Genomic DNA, 20,170 nt, shown 5'->3' with positions numbered 1-20,170 from the left:
TGCTGCCTAACCTGGTAAAAAACTCTAGCATGTTATAAGCTTATGCAAGATTTCCAGCATCTGCAGTTCTACATTCTGTATCTACATTCTACTAAATCATTAGTTGCATTGGATTAGGCATTTACCCAACTCTCTGATTAATGCTAATGCAGTATTAGCAAAGTCCCAATCAAACATCAGCTATCTCCATTCCTTCTCTCCAGAAATGCTGTCTGTCCCGTTGAATTACTCAAGCATTTTGTGTCTATCTTTGGTGTAAACCAGCATCTCCAATTCCTTCCGACACAATTAACATCAAAAGTCAGCTAGGAAGATGAAAATAGCTAGTATTTCTATTCTAAATGCTCCCGAGTGACCCATGTATGCATGCATTCATTTCACTGCAAGTATACGTGAGGTGTTGCACTTTGCGAGGTCAATTATAAGGAGAAAATATATAGTTAATGGCAAAACTCTTAACAGTGTTGAGTAAAAGAGTCACGGTCATGTTGCAGATTTATAAAACTTTGGATCAGCCATCGTTAGAGTTTAATAATAATAATAATAATAAATAATAAAATAATAATAATAATAATAATAATAATAATAATAATAATAATAATAATAATAATAATAATGCATTACATTTATATAGCGCTTTTCATATACTCAAAGACGCTTTACAGTGGAGTCCGGGCACCCCACTACAGGAAGGATGTAGAGCATTTGGAAAAAGGGTGCTGGAAAGGTTCACCAGGGTGCTACTTCGAAGGTATCAGCTCTAAGAAGGGATTGGACAAACTTAGATTGTTTTAAATAGAAGTATATAAAATAATGAGAAGCATAGATACAGGAGACAGTTAGCAGCTTTTTCCTCCAGGGTAGAAATGGCAGAGGGCATAGCTTTGAGGTGAGTGGGGGTAGGATTAAAGGAGATGTATGGTGCAGGTTGTTGTTCCAGTATTGAGTGCCTGGAACAGACTGCCAGGGATAGCGGTGGAAGCAGATGCAATAGTGGCGTTCAAGAGGCTATTACATGAGCACATACATATGCAGTGAATGGGAGGAATATAGATCACGAGCAGGCAAAGATGTTGAGTTTAACTTGGGATCGTGCTCTGCATGGACACTGTAGGCCAAAGGGCCCGTTCCTGTGCTGTATTGTTCTACGTTCTATGTACAAGATCTAGTTCAAATGATGGTTTCCCGATCATATAATCCACAAAAGACACAAAAGCGAAATATTAGAACAAGCATCTTCATAAAAGGGTAGAAAGATGAACTCTCAGAGTACATTATTTAAAGGTCACTTAAACTGTCTTGTTGTACCCATGTATCAACTAAGTGGTCAACAGACCAACTCTAGACACAAAATGCTGGAGTAACTCAGCGGGACAGGCAGCATCTCTGGAGAGAAGGAATGTGTGATGTTTCGGGTCAAAACCCTTCTTCAGACTGACTCCAGATACCACTGAGCAAAAACCAAAAGGCTGATGGAACTCAGTGGGTCAGGCAGCATCTGTGTAGGGAAAAAAATGTTTTGGGTTGGGAGACTTCTACATTCAGATCAGAAACATGGTCTCTTCATTCCCTCCACAGATGCTGCCCGACCACTGAGTTCCTTCAGCGTTTGTTTTTTTGCTCAAAATTCCAACATCTACAGTTTCCTTTATCTACAGATATTAATTTGTGGTTGGCCACTTCCTGAGTTAGTGGAATTAATAAATTCACATCTTTTGAAGGACAAAAACGTGCAAAAAAAGGAAGTGACCACATGATCGTCTATGCTTCTGCCACTGGAAATGGAGAATGAAAGGGTCATAATTGCAGGCAATATTTTCTCTGCAGTTATTCCTTTTCAAGGGAGGTTGGATTAAATTCAGCTTTGCAATCCAATTCGTTAAAATATGCAGTTGACAACTGCATCTTGCAGTTAACTTCAGTTCAACAACACCCTCTAGTGTCAACAATGAGTGATACCATGGATCTATTTTAAACCAAAATAAAATGCAATCTCCTGATGTGATTCCTGGCGCAACCCTCAGATTTGTGTACCTTATTTTTTTTCTCTTGACCTGCCTATGATATCACTAATGCTGCAACACATCAAGTGTCAGAAACAGAAGACAAATTCGCAGAACCAACTCTTCAGAATCAATAATGGTATCTCCAAAATGAGGAAAGCTGTCTGCGCTGGCAGGGAGCCTGACCACTTCAAACTTCATTTACAAATGGCTTTGTGTCACAACTGTTCATTTCTTTCCATGTCCAGCATTGGAAAAAGGCACTCCCAATTTACATCAGAATTTTCAAATTCTCAACTAGCTAATATTAGCTTGGTCTTCCACTGACCACAAAAATGCTGCAGCTCTTGATCTGCAAGAGTCAAGAGTGCTTAATTGTCATAAGACATTCTTGTCTTACTTGCTTTACAGGCCCATTAATGCAATGACACAAATATACAATAATTTCTCGGTGATACTCGGCAACTAGACAATAATTGTGTAACCCAAAACGCATGGTGCAACACTGTCCACAGTGGATCATTGCTGAGGCAGCATTGTGGTTAGGGTTGTGCAGTGTGGTTCAAGATCCTGATGGTTGAGGCATAACTGTGGTCTCCTCTCCACCTCCCTGCTCCTCATGAAACCCATTACGGCGCTCCTTGGTTGAATCCACTACCGGTTCCCTGAAGTCTTGGTTGATTTTGCAGTTTAGACTTTTACCACAAGATGTAGCTAACCACGTCATTTATTTTCCAACAATAGCTTGGAATACAGAGATAAATTCCACCATTTTCTATGACTCAGCCTCTCCCTAACTTTCCAAAATCAGACCCTGCTACAAAAATTGAGATCACATCACTCAGTTGTAATTGTTATTCCCCTTCCATTCCCAAATAACAAAACCAGCATCTTGCTGTTTGCCGATATATATAAATGACCTGGGCATAAATCTAGAAGTGTCAGTTAGTAAGTTTGCAGATGATAGCAAAATGGGTTGATTTGCTGACAGTGAGGAAGGCTGTCAAGGATAATGGGATTTATACCAGTTTTATCAGATGTATTTAGAAAAGTACTGTAGCAGGTGGAACTTAATCCAAGCAGAAGCACTTTGGGAGGTTGAATGCAAGAGAAAGTATACAGTTAATAATAATAATAATAATAATAATGCATTACATTTATATAGCGCTTTTCAAACACTCAAAGACGCTTTACAGGGATTTCTAGAACATAGAGAAGTGAATAAATAGATAAATAAGTAAACGAACAGAGAAAGGAGACAGAAGGTGAGGTGACCTTCAGTGGTTGAAGGCAGTGCTGAAGAGGTGAGACTTCAGTGATGTTTTGAATGTGGTGAGTGAGGAGGAGTCTCTGACGGTTTGGGGTAGTGAGTTCCATAGGGTGGGAGCAGCGATGGAGAAAGCCTTGTCCCCCCAGGATCTGAGTTTGGTCCGGATGGGGGGGGACAGGAGATTGGCAGCAGCAGAGCGGAGGGTGCAGGTGGGAGTGTGCCTGTGGAGGAGGTCAGTCAGGTAGGATGGGGCCAGGTTATGGAGGGCTTTGTAGGTCATGAGGAGGATTTTGTATTGGATTCTCTGGGGGATGGGGAGCCAGTGGAGTTTGTAAAGGACGGGGGTGATATGGTCACGGATCGGGGAGTGGGTGAGTAGACGGGCAGCGGAGTTTTGAATGTATTGAAGTTTACTGATGATTTTTGAGGGTAAGCCATAGAGGAGGCTGTTGCAGTAGTCCAGACGGGAGGTGATGAAGGCGTGGATGAGGGTTTCTGCAGCTGTGAAGGAGAGGGATGGACGGAGACGGGCAATGTTTTTGAGGTGGAAGAAGGCTGTCTTTGTGATGTGTTTGATGTTTAATGGCAAGACACTTAACATCCTAGATATACAGAGGAATTTTTAGGCCCATCTATGGTAGATACAAGGACACAAAGTGCTGGAGTGTATCAGAGGGTCAAGCAACATCTCTGGAGAACATGGAGAGTTGACGTTTCAAGTCGGGACCCTTTTAAAAGCATATATATGCTTGGCTTCATAGGTCAAGGCACTGAGTATAAGAGTCAGGAAGTTATGTTACAAATTCATTAAAAACATAGAAAAATAGGTGCAGGAGTACGCCATTCGGACCTTCAAGCCAGCACCACCATTCAATATGATCACGACTGATTATCTAAAATCAGTACCCGGTTCCTGCTTTTTCCAATCCCTTGATTCCTTTAGCCCTAAGAGCTAAATTTAACTCTCTCTTGAAAGGGTTAGGTGGCATTTCAAGTACAGTATGTAGCTCAGTGTAGAAGTGGAGGTTTAGGAGAAGAGTTTGACTAGAACGCTACCACGATTATAGGGCATTAGCTGTAAGAAGAGGTTGGACAAACCTGCATTGCTTTCTCTAGGGTATGAGGCTGAGGGGAGACAATAGAAGTATATACAATTATGACACACACTGTTTCCATGTTGTATCTCTAAATTAAACTAAGCTAAACTTAGATCGGATAGATAGTCAGCACCCTTTTCCCAGGGTGGAAATGCCTGTCAATGACCGGAGGGCATTGTCTTAAGGGGAGACGGGCAAAGTTGAAACAAGATGCACAGGGCAAGTTTCTCTATGCTCGTACATGAACACAGTGTGACGAAACACACTGCCAGTGGTGGTGGTGGAGGCAGATGCAATGGAGGCATTTAAGAGGCTTTTAGATGGGCCATAGATATACAGGGAATGGTGGGATATAGAGCACATGCAGGCAGAGGAGATTAGTTGAACTTTATATGCTCGGCACAGACACTGTGGACCCGAGTTAATGTTGTGTAATCTACTGCCCACACCACCTAGTTCAAACTCCCATCTATCTCCTTCCAAATATACCCGTTCCCCACTACGCCAACCACCTTGATGCTTAATTGACAGTTTCCACAAATTGGGACAAGAAATTGATTTGATCTTATAGACAATAGGTGCAGGAGTAGGCCATTCAGCCCTTCGAGCCAGCACCGCCATTCAATGCGATCATGGCTGATCACTCTCAATCAGTACCCCGTTCCTGCCTTCTCCCCATACCCCCTCACTCCGCTATCCTTAAGAGCTCTATCCAGCTCTCTCTTGAAAGCATCCAACGAACAGGCCTCCACTGCCTTCTAAGGCAGAGAATTCCACACCTTCACCACTCTCTGACTGAAAAAGTTCTTCCTCATCTCCGTTCTAAATGGCCTACCCCTTATTCTTAAACTGTGGCCCCTTGTTCTGGACACTCCCAACATTGGGAACATGTTTCCTGCCTCTAATGTGTCCAATCCCCTAATTATCTTATATGTTTCAATAAGATCCCCCCTCATCCTTCTATATTCCAGTGTATACAAGCCTAATTGCTCCAGCCTTTCAACATACGACAGTCCCGCCATTCCGGGAATTAACCTAGTGAACCTACGCTGCACGCCCTCAATAGCAAGAATATCCTTCCTCAAATTTGGAGACCAAAACTGCACACAGTACTCCAGGTGCGGTCTCACCAGTGCCCGGTACAACTGTAGAAGGACCTCTTTGCTCCTATACTCAACTCCTCTTGTTATGAAGGCCAACATTCCATTGGCTTTCTTCACTGCCTGCTGTACCTGCATGCTTCCTTTCAGTGACTGATGCACTAGGACACCCAGATCTCGTTGAACATCCCCTCTTCCTAACTTGACACCATTCAGATAATAATCTGCCTTTCTATTCTTACTTCCAAAGTGAATAACCTCACACTTATCTACATTAAACTGCATCTGCCATGTATCCGCCCACTCACACAACCTGTCCAAGTCACCCTGCAGCCTTATTGCATCTTCCTCACAATTCACACTACCCCCCAGCTTAGTATCATCTGCAAATTTGCTAATGGTACTTTTAATCCCTTCATCTAAGTCATTAATGTATATCGTAAATAGCTGGGGTCCCAGCACCGAACCTTGCCGTACCCCATTGGTCACTGCCTGCCATTCCGAAAGGGACCCATTTATCCCCACTCTTTGCTTTCTGTCTGTCAACCAATTTTTTATCCATGTCAGTACCCTACCCCCAATACCATGTGCTTTAATTTTGCCCACTAATCTCCTATGTGGGACCTTGTCGAAGGCTTTCTGAAAGTCGAGGTACACCACATCCACTGACTCTCCCCTGTCAATTTTCCTAGTTACATCCTCAAAAAATTCCAGATTTGTCAAGCATGATTTCCCCTTCGTAAATCCATGCTGACTCGGAATGATCCTGTTACTGCTATCCAAATGCTCAGCAATTTCGTCTTTTATAATTGACTCCAGCATCTTCCCCACCACTGATGTCAGACTAACTGGTCTATAATTACCCGTTTTCTCTCTCCCTCCTTTCTTAAAAAGTGGGATAACATTTGCTATCCTCCAATCCACAGGAACTGATCCTGAATCTATAGAACATTGAATATACTCAGCACAATCTCAGGCCTCGGAGACTACAGATTTCCAATGTTTCGCAACTCTGAGTAAAGAAATTTAGAGAGAAAAAGAAGAGAGACAGATTGCATGAATTACTGTTAAAAAGTGACCAACACATGCTTTTAGATGTTAAGGAAATACAGAACACAGGGACATAAGGTAGATGCAAGCAAGAGACACACTGGAAGTAAAAGATGAGCCACAATTGTACTGAATAGTGGAACAAGCACATTTTTGGGTATCGAAGCATACTCAACCGTTATGTTCTTGTTGGTTCAGTCAACTATGACTTGGACAGCAGGTGGTGCTGCTACCTTACAACTCCACTCATCACTGTTCAATCCTGACCCCCAGTGGCATGTGGGATTTCTACATTCTCCCTGTGTCTGTACAAGTACCTGCCCTGGTGTTCCAATTTTCTCTCACATTCCAAATTCATGCAAGTAGGTTAATTCAATACCCGGAATGACCCCAAATATAGAGTAGTAGGACAATTGTGGCTCATCTTTTACTTCCAGTGTGTCTCTTGCTTGCATCTACCTTATGTCCCTGTGTTCTGTATTTCCTTAACATCTAAAAGCATGTGTTGGTCACTTTTTAACAGTAATTCATGCACTCTGTCTCTTTTCTTTTTCTCTCTAAATTTCTTTACTCAGAGTTGCGAAACATTGGAAATTTGTAGTCTCCGAGGCCTGAGATTGTGCCGAGTATAATCAAGGTGGCATTGTGGGCACATGAGAAAATAAATGGTATGGAAATAAGTGGGGGTATGGGATTGATAGTAAAGATGGACAATATTGCCTTTTTCTCTATTGTATAATGATGTGAAAATGAAACGACATGCAGCAGCACATCTCTGTTGTTTTTAAACATGAATTGTAACTGGATACGGATCACTCACAAATTGAGAAAATAACAAGTGCTCATCATGCCTGACCTGTTTAAGACATAAGCCAAGACCCCACCTACGTGCTCAGTTGGAAACATTCCATACTATTTTGTAGTGGGAGAATTATCACACATACTAGCTCGTACATCCCTCAATCTATATCATTAATAAATAAATTATGGGGTAATTATCACTTGTTTGTTGGAGTTTGTTACAATTGTGACTATAATAAAAAGTTTTGAAGTAACTGGACTCTCTTGAAAAGGATGTGAAAGACATAAAGACAAATTGATAATTATTACACTGGCTTAAATAACTAATATAATTTGCAGGCCAGTGTTCAAACCTCATTTATTTCTGACTGCTTGTGGCTGGGTAACGTTTAAGCACAGACTAAGTCTCCAGTTCTTTCATCAGGTCAGTCCATGCTCTCCATGAGCTGAAGCTGATCCTGGGTTAATACAAGAATTTAACATGAACCCACACAACAACCCTGTCAACTCGCAGGGAGCTCTGGCAGCTGCCAGATTCAAAGCTGCTTCTGCTTTCCATCTTTAAGTAGCCCATTTTGATTTTGATCAAGGTTACAAAGGATTCCTAACTAGAAAGAAAAGTGGAATAGCAACAAAGTTTGGTGTAACAGAGTAAAACAAATAAATGTTTAATTAAAAGCCGAACACAACACAGACTCATAGCGGTAATCTCCAATATACCGAATTGCTGATCCTCAACCAAAGGTCATGTAATGATAGCATCCCAGCCCACTCAAAATCTTGGGGGCAAATTTCAGGCTGCATAATCTCCGTAGAATCCTGCCATCGGGAAGAAGGTACAGGATTGCACCTGTATGCAATGTTCAGGTTCAGGAACGGCTTCTTCCCTACAGTCATCAGGCTATTAAACACTATAACCTCAAATAAGCTCTGAACTACAATAGACTATTATTATTATTGCACTACTATTGTTCGTTTTTTGTGTGCGTGTGCGCGTGTACACATGTGTGCTTGTGGACGCATGTGTGCGTGCGCGTACAGTGAACTTTTTTGTCTCTCTCGTTTATTATATTGTTTACAGTGCACTATGTTTACATATTCTGTTGTGCTGCAGCAAATAAGAATTTCATTGTTCTTTCTGGGACATATATGACAATAAAACACTCTTGACTCTTGAGAATCATGCTCTCCGTGTCTGGTTCCCCAGTCATGATATCAGTGAAGGGAGCTGACATAGACATTTCAAGATGAGCAAATAGTATATACTTGAATGCACAAATACACAACGCTAATGCACATTTTAAGTACTGCCCACTGATAATTTGAACCAACCTTAGCCACAAAATGTTTATCCTTTTGGTCCACATTAGATGTTGGAGCCACATAATCTTTCCAGATCCGAAGTTTTCGTTCTTTGGAAGATCTGTCAACATAGGAGAATGTTCTTAGTATTTTGAGAGTTTTCTTTGGCTATAGAACAAGCCATTTGACAACAGAATAAGCCAGTTGACCCAAGTGCTGATCATTCAGTACGCAGCTATAAATCATTTTTCCCCAAACATCAGTTCACCAGAGATCAGACATGTCCAATGCCCAACTTTAGATACAGGTTAGAATTTCATTAAAATATTCCATACTTTCCCATGCTCTGCCAATAATGTAGTCTAAACCACAAGATATCCATTCCTGCTCCTCATACTTATATTATAATTGGGGTTATATCAAGATGATTTGTCAAAGGGTTCCTGCCTTGCTTCCCGATTCATTGATATGGAGATCAATGAAAGACTCACCTATTTGAAATCCACAAACCTGATATCTAAACACTGCTTTAACACCAAGCTCAATTACTTCTCCTCCAATTTTGAAATTGAATAGGAATTAACTATTGTGGAAGAAAATGCAACTGTTCCTTTGAGCGATGGGTGAAATTGACATGATTTTCCAAATTAAAGTTCTAAGATCGAGAATCTCAAAACAAACAAGGATTTTTTTTTGGAACATGTCTCTTCAAGTAGCAAAGTGAAATGCACACATTTTTATTTCAAGTGAATTTTAAATGCCGATGCTCTTGTCATATGTGGCAAGTTGATGAAGCACCTCAACAACAACTCGCATATTGCCTCATTAGAAAAAAGCTGATCAATCACAAAGACACTGGGACAATGTGTCAGAAGGAGAAAGAACCATAGGTACAACACCATCAATTATTTTTAAAATTGCTTTGGAACTCCTGTCTATAACTGCAACAGGGATTCCACAATTCCAAATGCAAACTCAAATGGAAGCACAAGATAAAAGTCATCCACAATTTCTGTTAGTTAGGGCTCCAACATTCTGGCTGGACTGGAATAACTTTAGTAACAATATCACATCAGTATTCATCACTCCACTGGGCCATAGCCGACCTCAGGTTAACAGATGCAAAACATAAGGTACATAAGGTAGTGGAGAAGGGTGAAGAATCAGTCTGAAGAAGGGTCTCGACCCAAAACATCACCCATTCCGGAGATGCTGCCTGTCCTGCTGAGTTACTCCAGCATTTTGTGTCTACCTTCGATTTAAACCAGCGTCTGCAGTTCTTTCCTACACATAAGGTAGTGGAGAATTTTTAAAGATCAGAAGTACAAATCCACCCAAAACTTCATCCTCAATATTGATGGTCTCCCAGTATCCACCTCCCCTCACATCCGGAATCTTGGAATCATCTTTGATCAATCCCTCTCCTTCGACAAACACATCAAACACATCACAAAGACAGCCTTCTTCCACCTCAAAAACATCGCCCGTCTCCGTCCATCCCTCTCCTCCACAGCTGCAGAAACCCTCATCCACGCCTTCATCACCTCCTGTCTGGACTATTGCAACAGCCTCCTCTATGGCTCACCCTCAAAAATCATCAGTAAACTTCAATACATTCAAAACTCCGCTGCCCGTCTACTCACCCACTCCCCGATCCGTGACCATATCACCCCCGTCCTTTACAAGCTCCACTGGCTCCCCATCCCCCAGAGAATCCAGTACAAAATCCTCCTCATGACCTACAAAGCCCTCCATAACCTGGCCCCATCCTACCTGACTGACCTCCTCCACAGGCACACTCCCACCTGCACACTCCGCTCTGCTGCTGCCAACCTTCTGTCCCCCCCCATCCGGACCAAACTCAGATCCTGGGGGGACAGGGCTTTCTCCATCGCTGCTCCCACCCTCTGGAACTCACTACCCCAAACCGTCAGAGACTCCTCCTCACTCACCACATTCAAAACATCACTGAAGTCTCACCTGTTCAGCACTGCCTTCAACCACTGACCGTCACCTCACCTTCTGTCTCCTTTTTCTGTTCGTTTACTTATTTATCTATTTATTTTCTTCTCTATGTTCTAGTAATCCCTGTAAAGCGTCTTTGAGTGTTTGAAAAGCGCTATATAAATGTAATGCATTATTATTATTATTATTACATAATTGATCGAATCTTCTCCAAGAAAAAATATTGGAAATAGTGCACAACGCAACAAATTATACCACGCAACTCTTCTTTTTGTCCAAAAGAGTTACATTCTCCAATCTAATGGAAACTTCTGATGATCCCATGAGTGCCCTCAAGACTCACGAATGCAGTTCATCAGCCATAGCATCAATAATTCAGTTCCGTTTTCCTTGTCATTGTCATTTTTCCCGACTTGCCTTCCAATCCCCAATTTATTCAATTCTGGAAGGTTATTTGTATCTCAGTGGTTTTCCATTTATGAATTCTCCAAACAAACGCTAGATGAATGTTCACTTTACTAACACTTTTTAAAAAAACATTTATTGAAGTGCTGTTTTTAGATTCCAGTCATTCCCTCTTCTCCCTGCTCCTCTTCCAGCAGAAGGGAAAAGGACTTGAAAGCCTGCACTATCAGGCTCAGGAACAGTTTGTTCCCCTCCATTATCAGGCTTCTGAACGATTTTGTCATTAGCGAGGGTACTGTTCAATTCATTTCTACCACATTGTGAACCTTGTACTTCGTCAATAGAACTGATGCACGATGATGCTGAGTACTTTATCTTCCCAGTTGCTCTATTGTACTCGAGTTTGAATTGATTGTACGGTATATCCGATCTGTTTGGATAGCATGCAAAACAAAGCCTTTCACTGTACTTTGGTAGGTGTGACAATAATAAACCTAAATCTAAATATTTGGGCCCAACTCCCTAGTCAATTTTTTTCAGCATTGTTCTTTCACTCATTCTTTTCTTTGTTTTATAGGCAGTCCAGTATCTTGATCTGTCACAATCTTTGCCCTAAATGACTTTTTCTATAAATATGATACTTTCTTATACTTTTATGGTTAACCATAAATAGCAGGTTCGCTTCTTCGAATTTTTCCTTCATCATTGGAAACCATCTACTCTGAAAGATCCCCTTAAGTGTCTGTCATCAAGTGACCAAACCCTTAATCTAGTTACCCAAATAGTTTAGTTGACTCTGCTTTCATGCTCTCGTAATTTGTCCTTCAAGTTCAAATTATTTGTCACTTTGTTCTCCCCAACCTGCACACACAATTCAATCACTTTATTATTGCTACTACCTTGGGGCACCTTTACCATTATTAATCCTCCTCGTTGCACAATGCTTGATCTTGGACGTTCAAATTGGCTCAGAAAAGCATGTCAATTCCTCATTTATGCTGCCTTTACTGATTTGATTTTTCATTCTCTGTGCACATCAAGATACCCAATAATTATCACCTCACTTGTCTGACAAACTTTCAATAACACCCCCTCCCCACTGCCTGGCCCCATCTTCTTAGAGCTATCTTGATTACATGCAGACATGAGAAATAAGAAAAGGAGTATGATTGTATGCTCCCTGATAGACCCAAGATATCCATCTCAGCCTTGAATATATTCAATGATTCAATCGCTACTCTTCCTGGCAGTGAATTCCATAGACTGAAGATTCACAGACAAAATTTCTCTCATCCTAAATCGGCTTATTGCTAAACGATGCCTCTAGTTCGAGATCGTTGTTGGGCAAGGGAAGAGATGACTTATAAGCCTTTGGGCTCTCAATCTCCCTCATAAACTTGCATGTTTCAAGAAAATCACCTGCCATCTTTTTATATTGCAAGGAGTAAAGGCTCAACATTTCCACATAAAACAAGCCCTTAATCTCAGAATCAACTTGGAGAATCTTTGAAATCCTTCAAATGCCAGTAGGTTCCTGCTCAAATAAAGAAATCAAGACTGCACAGGTCTTGTCAACCCCCCTTACAGATAAAGCAAGGCACCTCTTTGGCTGTAGATAGCTTCAGGAACAAACAAACAAACAAGAGTTTTAGTATATAGATAGATGCTATAGAATGTCATCTGGCAATACAAATAGTTCATTCATCGATTCCACTTTATTGATATTACTCGATATATCAGCAAACTACTATCAATTGGTTAAAAGCAATTTCCCTCTCCTGAAAGGAATAGATCCAGTACCTTTCAATGACGATCGTTATCTCCATGAATATAAGAAAATAACTGCAGATGCTGGTACAAATCAAAGGTATTTATTCACAAAATGCTGGAGTACCCTGCTGATCTCTGCTGATCTCAGCAGATCAGGCAGCATCTCAGTCTGAAGAAGGGTCTCGACCCGAAACGTCACCCATTCCTTCTCTCCTGAGATGCTGCCTGACCTGCTGAGTTACTCCAGCATTCTGTGAATAAATACCTTCGTTATCTCCATGAATACTCATTCTTCCTCCCAAGGAACTTTTCCCTTAAATCATGAGTTATGATTCCCAATCTTTTAGACCATTCCTTCCCACAAATATGAAGTATTGATTTACACATACTCTCAAGTTAATTTAAAATATTTACAATGTACAATGTGGTCTTCTCTATGCCAAGGAGAGAGAATACAAAACAAGTGACCATTTTGCAAAACCAGTTTTGCCAACAAGAGGGATCTGTCCACTTCAATTCTCCTGTTCTCATTCTAATCTGCCCCGTTTTTTTAATGCCGTTTGAAAAAAGCTGAATCCTTCGAGCATTACTTCACGTTCAATGCAGGACTATATCTGAAATTGTTGAAAGCAGATTACGATTTGTCCCTAATTTGTTGTTCCTATTTCAGAATTTCACACCAATATATCCTTTTGAAATTATACTATTCTACTATTATTATTTATACCTCCCCCAACAAATCTGCATGTCTCATTATCACCCTCTTTTGTGATGCACTCAATTTCGTACTCACTCCAACCTTTAACCTCATGTACCCTTCTCTCTTCCAAGTCTTTAATGTATTTGCTGCAATTCTGATGAAGGTTATGATGTTCACTCAGACACTTCCTGGCCCAAGCATTTCCAGCACTGATTTTACAACATAACCTTTGATCCTGCAAATTTATTACCCAAGAGTTTTGACTGGATCCAATGCACATCACGTCAATGCAAAGCTCATCCGAAAACAACAGCATAAAAGTTTAAACTTACTCCAGTTGCAAGGAAAATGAGAGTCAGGAACTGATTTCAGAATTTAAGGTGCCGAGCCAATCTCAAACAACATTACTTGTCCCCTTGCACATACGTAACATAACATCAACACTTCCCACTCATTCAGCAAACACTTCCTCCCAATACTGCAATCACAGGAGATTTGACATAGTTGCTTCCAAAGTGAAAAATCGCAAAATTGATGGGGAGGTAGGGGGAGGGGAATTAAACAACATCATTTGATATTACTTATTCAGAAATTATGGGAATGAAGGTGGCTGGATTTAAAAAGATTCCCAATTTCTCTTTCCACCACCTCCTGTGGCGATTCTTGCAATTTAACTCCGCATACATGTTCAGTGCCCACCTGGCAACTGATTCAATTGCTTCTTGTATAAGAAAATAACTGCAGATGCTGGTACAAATCGAAGGTATTTATTCACAAAATGCTGGAGTAACTCAGCAGGTCAGGCAGCATCTCAGGAGAGAAGGAATGGGTGACGTTTCGGGTCGAGACCCTTCTTCAGTCTGAAAAAGGGTCTCGACCCGAAACGTCACCCATTCCTTCTCTCCTGAGATGCTGTCTGACCTGCTGAGTTACTCCAGCATTTTGTGAATAAATACCCACAATTGTTTCTTGTTACTTGCATTGAATGCACGACTACTGGATACCAAGGAAAAGCCCAACAGCAAGTAGGAGACAGACAGTTCGCACAAACAGAAGTGGCAGGTGTTCAATATTCATTTGGAAAAGCAGGAATCATAACAGGCATTGACCTCGGTTTCACTCAATATACAATCATACATGTTTCCCACTATGATCAAATTATAACATGCTTTTCTGCTGATGGGTTGATACACTCCATTTAGACTGGGGAAAACAGTCATCAAACTGTGCCCACTCCAAACTGGCAAAAAAAAAACACATTTATACTTGAAAATTTGCAACGCTGAAAATATACCATTTATCCTAACACATGCCAGCTAATGCCACCATCCAGCACTCTATCCATACTCCACTGTGGGTCATTGTTCATCAAGTATACATGGAAAGATTCAAAACGGAATGAGTGCTTCTGCCTCTATCACCTTTTTAGGCAATACATTACAGATCACTACCTTCCTCACGGTAAAAAACTTTTTCATTTCCCTGTGTTTTCTTTTACAAATTACTTTAAATCTATGTCATTTATTTTTTTTACCTCTTGCACCAAAGGAGATAAATCATATCGTCTGAAAGGCGGGTCTCAACCCGAAACATCACCTATCCATGTTCTCCAGCGATGCTGCCTGACTTGCTGAGTCCTATAGTACATAGTACTTACTTTTCTATGTGCAATCATTTCATTCCTCTATGGTGCTGACCATAACTGCACACAAGGTGTAGTCTATACATCGTGCACAGTTCTAATCAAATAGCATCAACCCCAATTTTCCACTCTCCTTTGGAGTCCTAGGGCTTTTATTTTATTGATCAACCTGCCATGTAGGACCATGTCAAAATCCTTACTAAAAATCTATATTGATTGCGTGAAGCTTAATCAACCATACCCATTCCAAGCTAAATATAAGAAAATAACTGCAGATGCTGGTACAAATCGATTTATTCACAAAATGCTGGAGTAACTCAGCAGGTCAGGCAGCATCTCGGGAGAGAAGGAATGGGTGACGTTTCGGGTCGAGACCCTTCTTCAGAGTATATATAGCTAAATATAGCTGCTTTCGCCTATTTAGCTATGCATTGAGTACAGGAGTTGGGACGTCATATTACAAATGTATTAGATGTTGGTAAGGCCACATTTGGAGTACTGTGTACAATTGTGTAGTCCCGCTATAGGACCATTGAACTAGAACGGATGCAAAAAAGATTAACAAGCACGTTACTTGGGGTGAAAGCTTTGAACTATAAGGAGAGGCTCTTATGGAAGTATATAAAATCATGTGGAAATCATGTAGAATGTAGATAAGGTGAATAGCTACAGTCTCTTCCCCCACGGTAGGAGAATCTAAGACAAGAGGTCATTGGCTTTCGGCGAAAGGGAACAGATTTAAAACGATTCCGAAAACCAACCTTTTCCACACATCGGACATACATGGAACCAGCAGCCAGAGGACGTGCTAGAGGTGGGTACAATGACAGCATTTAAAAAGAAAGTTAGGTTCAAGGATAAGAAGGATTTGGAGGGATACGGGCCAGGTACAGGGAATTGGAACATGCTTAGTTAGGCAATTTGGTCAGTACTAACCAGTTGGGCTGAAGAGCCTGCTTCTGTGGTGTATAGCTTTTTGACTCTATATCCTAATTCAGGAAGAATTTATCAAGTATCCAGTTTAAATACATTTGGGATTCTGATTCCACTCAAAATTTAATCTGAGTGTTCTATAAAAGTAATTGCTCTAAGCAAAAATTCTGATTTTTAGCAGTTTGTCAAATCATTCGTCTTAGTCTTTTGCCCTCCACAGAATATTTTCAGATTCCCAATTCACAGTCAAACAATTTACCTTTCAGCAGCTCGAAGTTTTTCGGGTCCTTGGGTGTAAACTGCAATTGACCAGTCCACACAGCGAGCAAATCCTTCACGAAGCAGCAACTCTGTGATATTACCATTCTGTGGATGAAATGAAAAGAACCTGCTGTTAGTTAGTGTGTTGTTTTTCTAAGATACAAAGATGAAAAGTGCTTCTTCTGGATGCACCACCCAACAGCAGGCAGTGCCTCACACTGCTTCATGTGTTGCACTCTCACGAACATTTCCTTTAAACAACAAAGTCTAATGCAGTCAGAATCCGAGCACAAAGCAGAAGAGATAACAGGGATGCACCCATTTACGTTCTGGTTTACCTTTCAATTGACCCACAAGGCAGAAGGCATTGAAAGTCTTTATTGTTTCCTCTACCTCCAATCTGGTAGAATATCTGTTCACCCTATATTCTCCCTGCAACACCAGCACTCAGAAGCAGAATATTTTTTGTGCATCATGTTGCTTTGCCCAGCAGATGGCAGAATTGAGTAGCTTCAGCAAGTTTCAATCTTGCTGCCAAGGAGACAGTTTCTTAAATAGTCAAATTTAGCACATCTATATATCAATATGATGCCTCAGGAGTGAAAGAACACATGCCTTCTGGCATGTTCATTCCCATAATTGTACATGCAAAGAACCCCGATCTTAAGAAATGGCAATCTTATACAATTAAATTATTCCACAGAAGCAGCACAGAATTATATAAACCTAGAAACATGGGTTATTTCAATAGCCATCAATTAAACAACATTAATTTAAAAAACAAGACAGAGAGAAACCTGCAAGCTTACGCTTTTTTTGGGTACACCAATGTCAATTTTAAAGGCAGCATATATAACATTCATCTGTTGTAATGATTAAGTCAACAGGAGCTGAGGAAATGGAGTGATAAAGGAGCAAAAAAAAAATCTATCAGCTTTATTTATGGTATAATTGTGCCTCAAGGAAGACCAGCATTTAATGTTTTTCTTTATTTTTCTCAAGTGGCTCAATAGGCTGTTTCTGCCAGATTAACCACACTTTTGTCGATCTGAATTCCCAGGCAATTAGTCTGGGCAAGAACTGCAGATTTTTTGGGGGGGGATACATTACAGGCTTTTAAATACAACTATCATGATCACTATTGATGATATTAACCTTACTTTGAAGGTGACTTACTGAACCAAATTAAAAGTCCTGCTGTGGTGAATTTAAACTTGCACTGGCTATATCTCAGGAATCTTTGATCATTAGGCTATATCTCAGGAAGCCTTGCCCAAACCCATCACCATACAGAAAAATATTGCTGTTCTCTATGCAGAGGTTAAAGCACGCATACCGTGACATGGAAGAATCTGCAGGCTAAGCAATCTATCCAAATAAAGTACAGACTCGTAAAGCTTCTTTGGACATAACTCGAGAACCCGCCAACACTCAGATTGTTACAAGATACAAGAATGCTTCATGTTTCCAAGGGATTTGAAAATTGGTTCCTCGCAGCCAACAAGATCAATAGGATTGTCAAGAGAAATATACTGTCCCATCAAATTAAGATTCCTGACCTGAAAGTACTTGATTGGCAATATAGTGATTTCAAGCAATTTACTGCACATGCCTCACTTTCAGATCAGGCCTCACCTTGGTACCCAGTGTCCACATGGTGCTCAGCTCAGCGGTATCACATTTCTTAGCAAATTACCAATAATGAACATTAGTGGTATTATTCTGTCTGCCTTACAAGACTTACCGGGTGAAGGATGGTGCCGAGAATGACCTGATTCTGCACACTCTCCAAGATGATCTGGACATCCCTCTGCAGGAGTCGCGATTCTGTAAAAAATTTTGCTTCTGCTGCAAATGGCTCTGGCGTTTCAGCCCCATCAGCTTCACGTTTGAATGTTGGACACTGTAAATGAAAATGGAATTAAAATGTTAATATGTATATGAAACCGCAGGAAAAGCTACAGATAGCAATTTCGTGCAAGGCATTCTAAACACATTGCAGTCTTATAATGGCACCAATAACAGTTTAATAAAAAAATTGATCTCTTTTTACTTCAGTGACCCAGAAAGAAATTCTGTCAAAATGGCCATAAAGGCAATTATTGGGGAAATATCCATTTCCTTTAATTTGATAGCATTCTGGTTTCTGGGATAGAAAATTATTGGTCTGTAAATATCTCGGCAGGTACCACTATATAATGGGCTGGTAATGCCATGGGGTGTCATTTGTAAGATTAAAATATTGAGCAGATTCACAGGGTCCTTACACAGGGTCTTCTTCATGTTAAAGCAGTACTAAAACAAACAAAAAATATTTAAGAGAAAAAATAACATTTAGGATAAACAAAAACTAGATCAAAGTTTGAAAATAGCATAGGGAAATATTTTAGAGAGGAAATCCAAGAGCTTATAGTGTAGGCAGCTGACAGCATAGCAACCTATGGTGGGGATATAAATTTAATTGATCATCAACAAGCCAGAAAGTTAAAGGGCACAGAAAATTGTAGATGCAAAGAAAGATGATGACAAATAGGGATCGAAAAAGTGTGATCTGGCTTGATTTAGAATCAGGACAATGCCAAACAAGAAGTGAACAAAAGACAACAAGGAGAAAGGTGATGGTGAACTTTGCAGAATCAGAAATTATTGTATGGGAGATCTCTTGGCCATATCCATTGCAGCCCATATATGTTTTTTGCTCAATTCTGCTTCCCAGCTTTCAATCCTTTGAGGTTATAACACATTAAATTCTCATCTATCTTTCCAAGGTAGTGAAGATTTCTACCTCTGACCTTTCAAGTTGGTCCTAACATAACTGCCTTTTATTGAAAAATCATCATCTTCAATTCACCTCAATTCCTTCCACCACTTATCACAAACTTATGGTCCCTAGTTATTGTTCTCTCCACTAAGTGAAGTAGATCCTCCTTGTTCATTGTGTCAATTTTCATATATGAATAATGTCATGCTTTTATTATTTTTAAAAAAGCTACACTAACATTATGACCACCTTAAATCGAAGTTAAGAATTTCCTGACCCGGTAATTAAATGTTCAATTCATCTGCATCTTTTTCCTCCCATCAGGAAGACTAGACAACTCTTCACTTTCCTGGAGATTGCTGCACAATGCATACCTGCCACCACATTCGCCTACACCTGGATAAATCTAAACAATTTCTACTCAAAAGGTCGATTTAGTTCATCAGCCAATTACCATTACAAATAAATGCCTCAAGGTGGCTGTGAACCTGAAGGAAGGAATGCATGTCCTCTGTTTGATTTCTTCCCCTAGCAACAAGAGAAACATTAAAACTCAATGGATCACAAGATCTTATGCAAATTCTCAGCAGGTCATTCAACCCACAAACAAGCCACCAAAAATAGGAGAGATCTTTCTTTGGAGAGCGGATTAAATAGAAAACGGATCAAGAAAAAAAATATTATTTACGTAAATACAACAAACGTGTACAAATGTTATACCTTGACACCAGAAAGCATCACCGTCACCAGGTAGTAGTCAGGCAGCAGCAAAGCCCTCACTACACTTCCATCTCGCACATGCTCAATGACAGCTACATGTAGGGAAAAAACATACACAATTAATGTGTTGAGCAAAATTCAAAGTTGCAGATGTGGCAGGGAATGTCATGGAGTCATGCAAAAATGAACAATATTAATGAATAATTCTGGACAAGCAGCAGATATTGAACAAGGAGAATAAAAGGACAAACAGCACAGCACATGATCTTTGAACAAAAACTTTACATTATGGCACAGGAGCTAGTAAGAATGGCACTGGAGACCAAAATTTACAAAACATTGATCATCCCAAGGCAAGGCTGGAGTTGAAGGTGTTTGGAAAAGCTGTAT

At 40.4% G+C, this 20,170-nt stretch overlaps 1 protein-coding gene across 1 annotated transcript in view; it reads right to left on the bottom strand.

Annotated features, from left to right (window-relative positions):
• Positions 1-20,170, bottom strand: part of snd1 (staphylococcal nuclease and tudor domain containing 1) — a 734,850-nt gene that overhangs the window by 681,709 nt on the left and 32,971 nt on the right. The window contains exons 6-9 of the mRNA XM_078419593.1: positions 19,781-19,872; positions 18,044-18,202; positions 16,298-16,404; positions 8,654-8,744 (exon numbers count right to left, since the gene is read on the bottom strand). Of these exons, the coding sequence (XP_078275719.1) occupies positions 8,654-8,744; positions 16,298-16,404; positions 18,044-18,202; positions 19,781-19,872 (449 nt within the window). The remainder of the gene's footprint in view (positions 1-8,653; positions 8,745-16,297; positions 16,405-18,043; positions 18,203-19,780; positions 19,873-20,170) is intronic.

This window comes from Rhinoraja longicauda, chromosome 23, assembly GCF_053455715.1.
Source record: "Rhinoraja longicauda isolate Sanriku21f chromosome 23, sRhiLon1.1, whole genome shotgun sequence".
Taxonomy (NCBI): Eukaryota; Metazoa; Chordata; class Chondrichthyes; order Rajiformes; family Arhynchobatidae; genus Rhinoraja; species Rhinoraja longicauda.
This window is presented reverse-complemented; position numbering and strand designations above follow the sequence as displayed.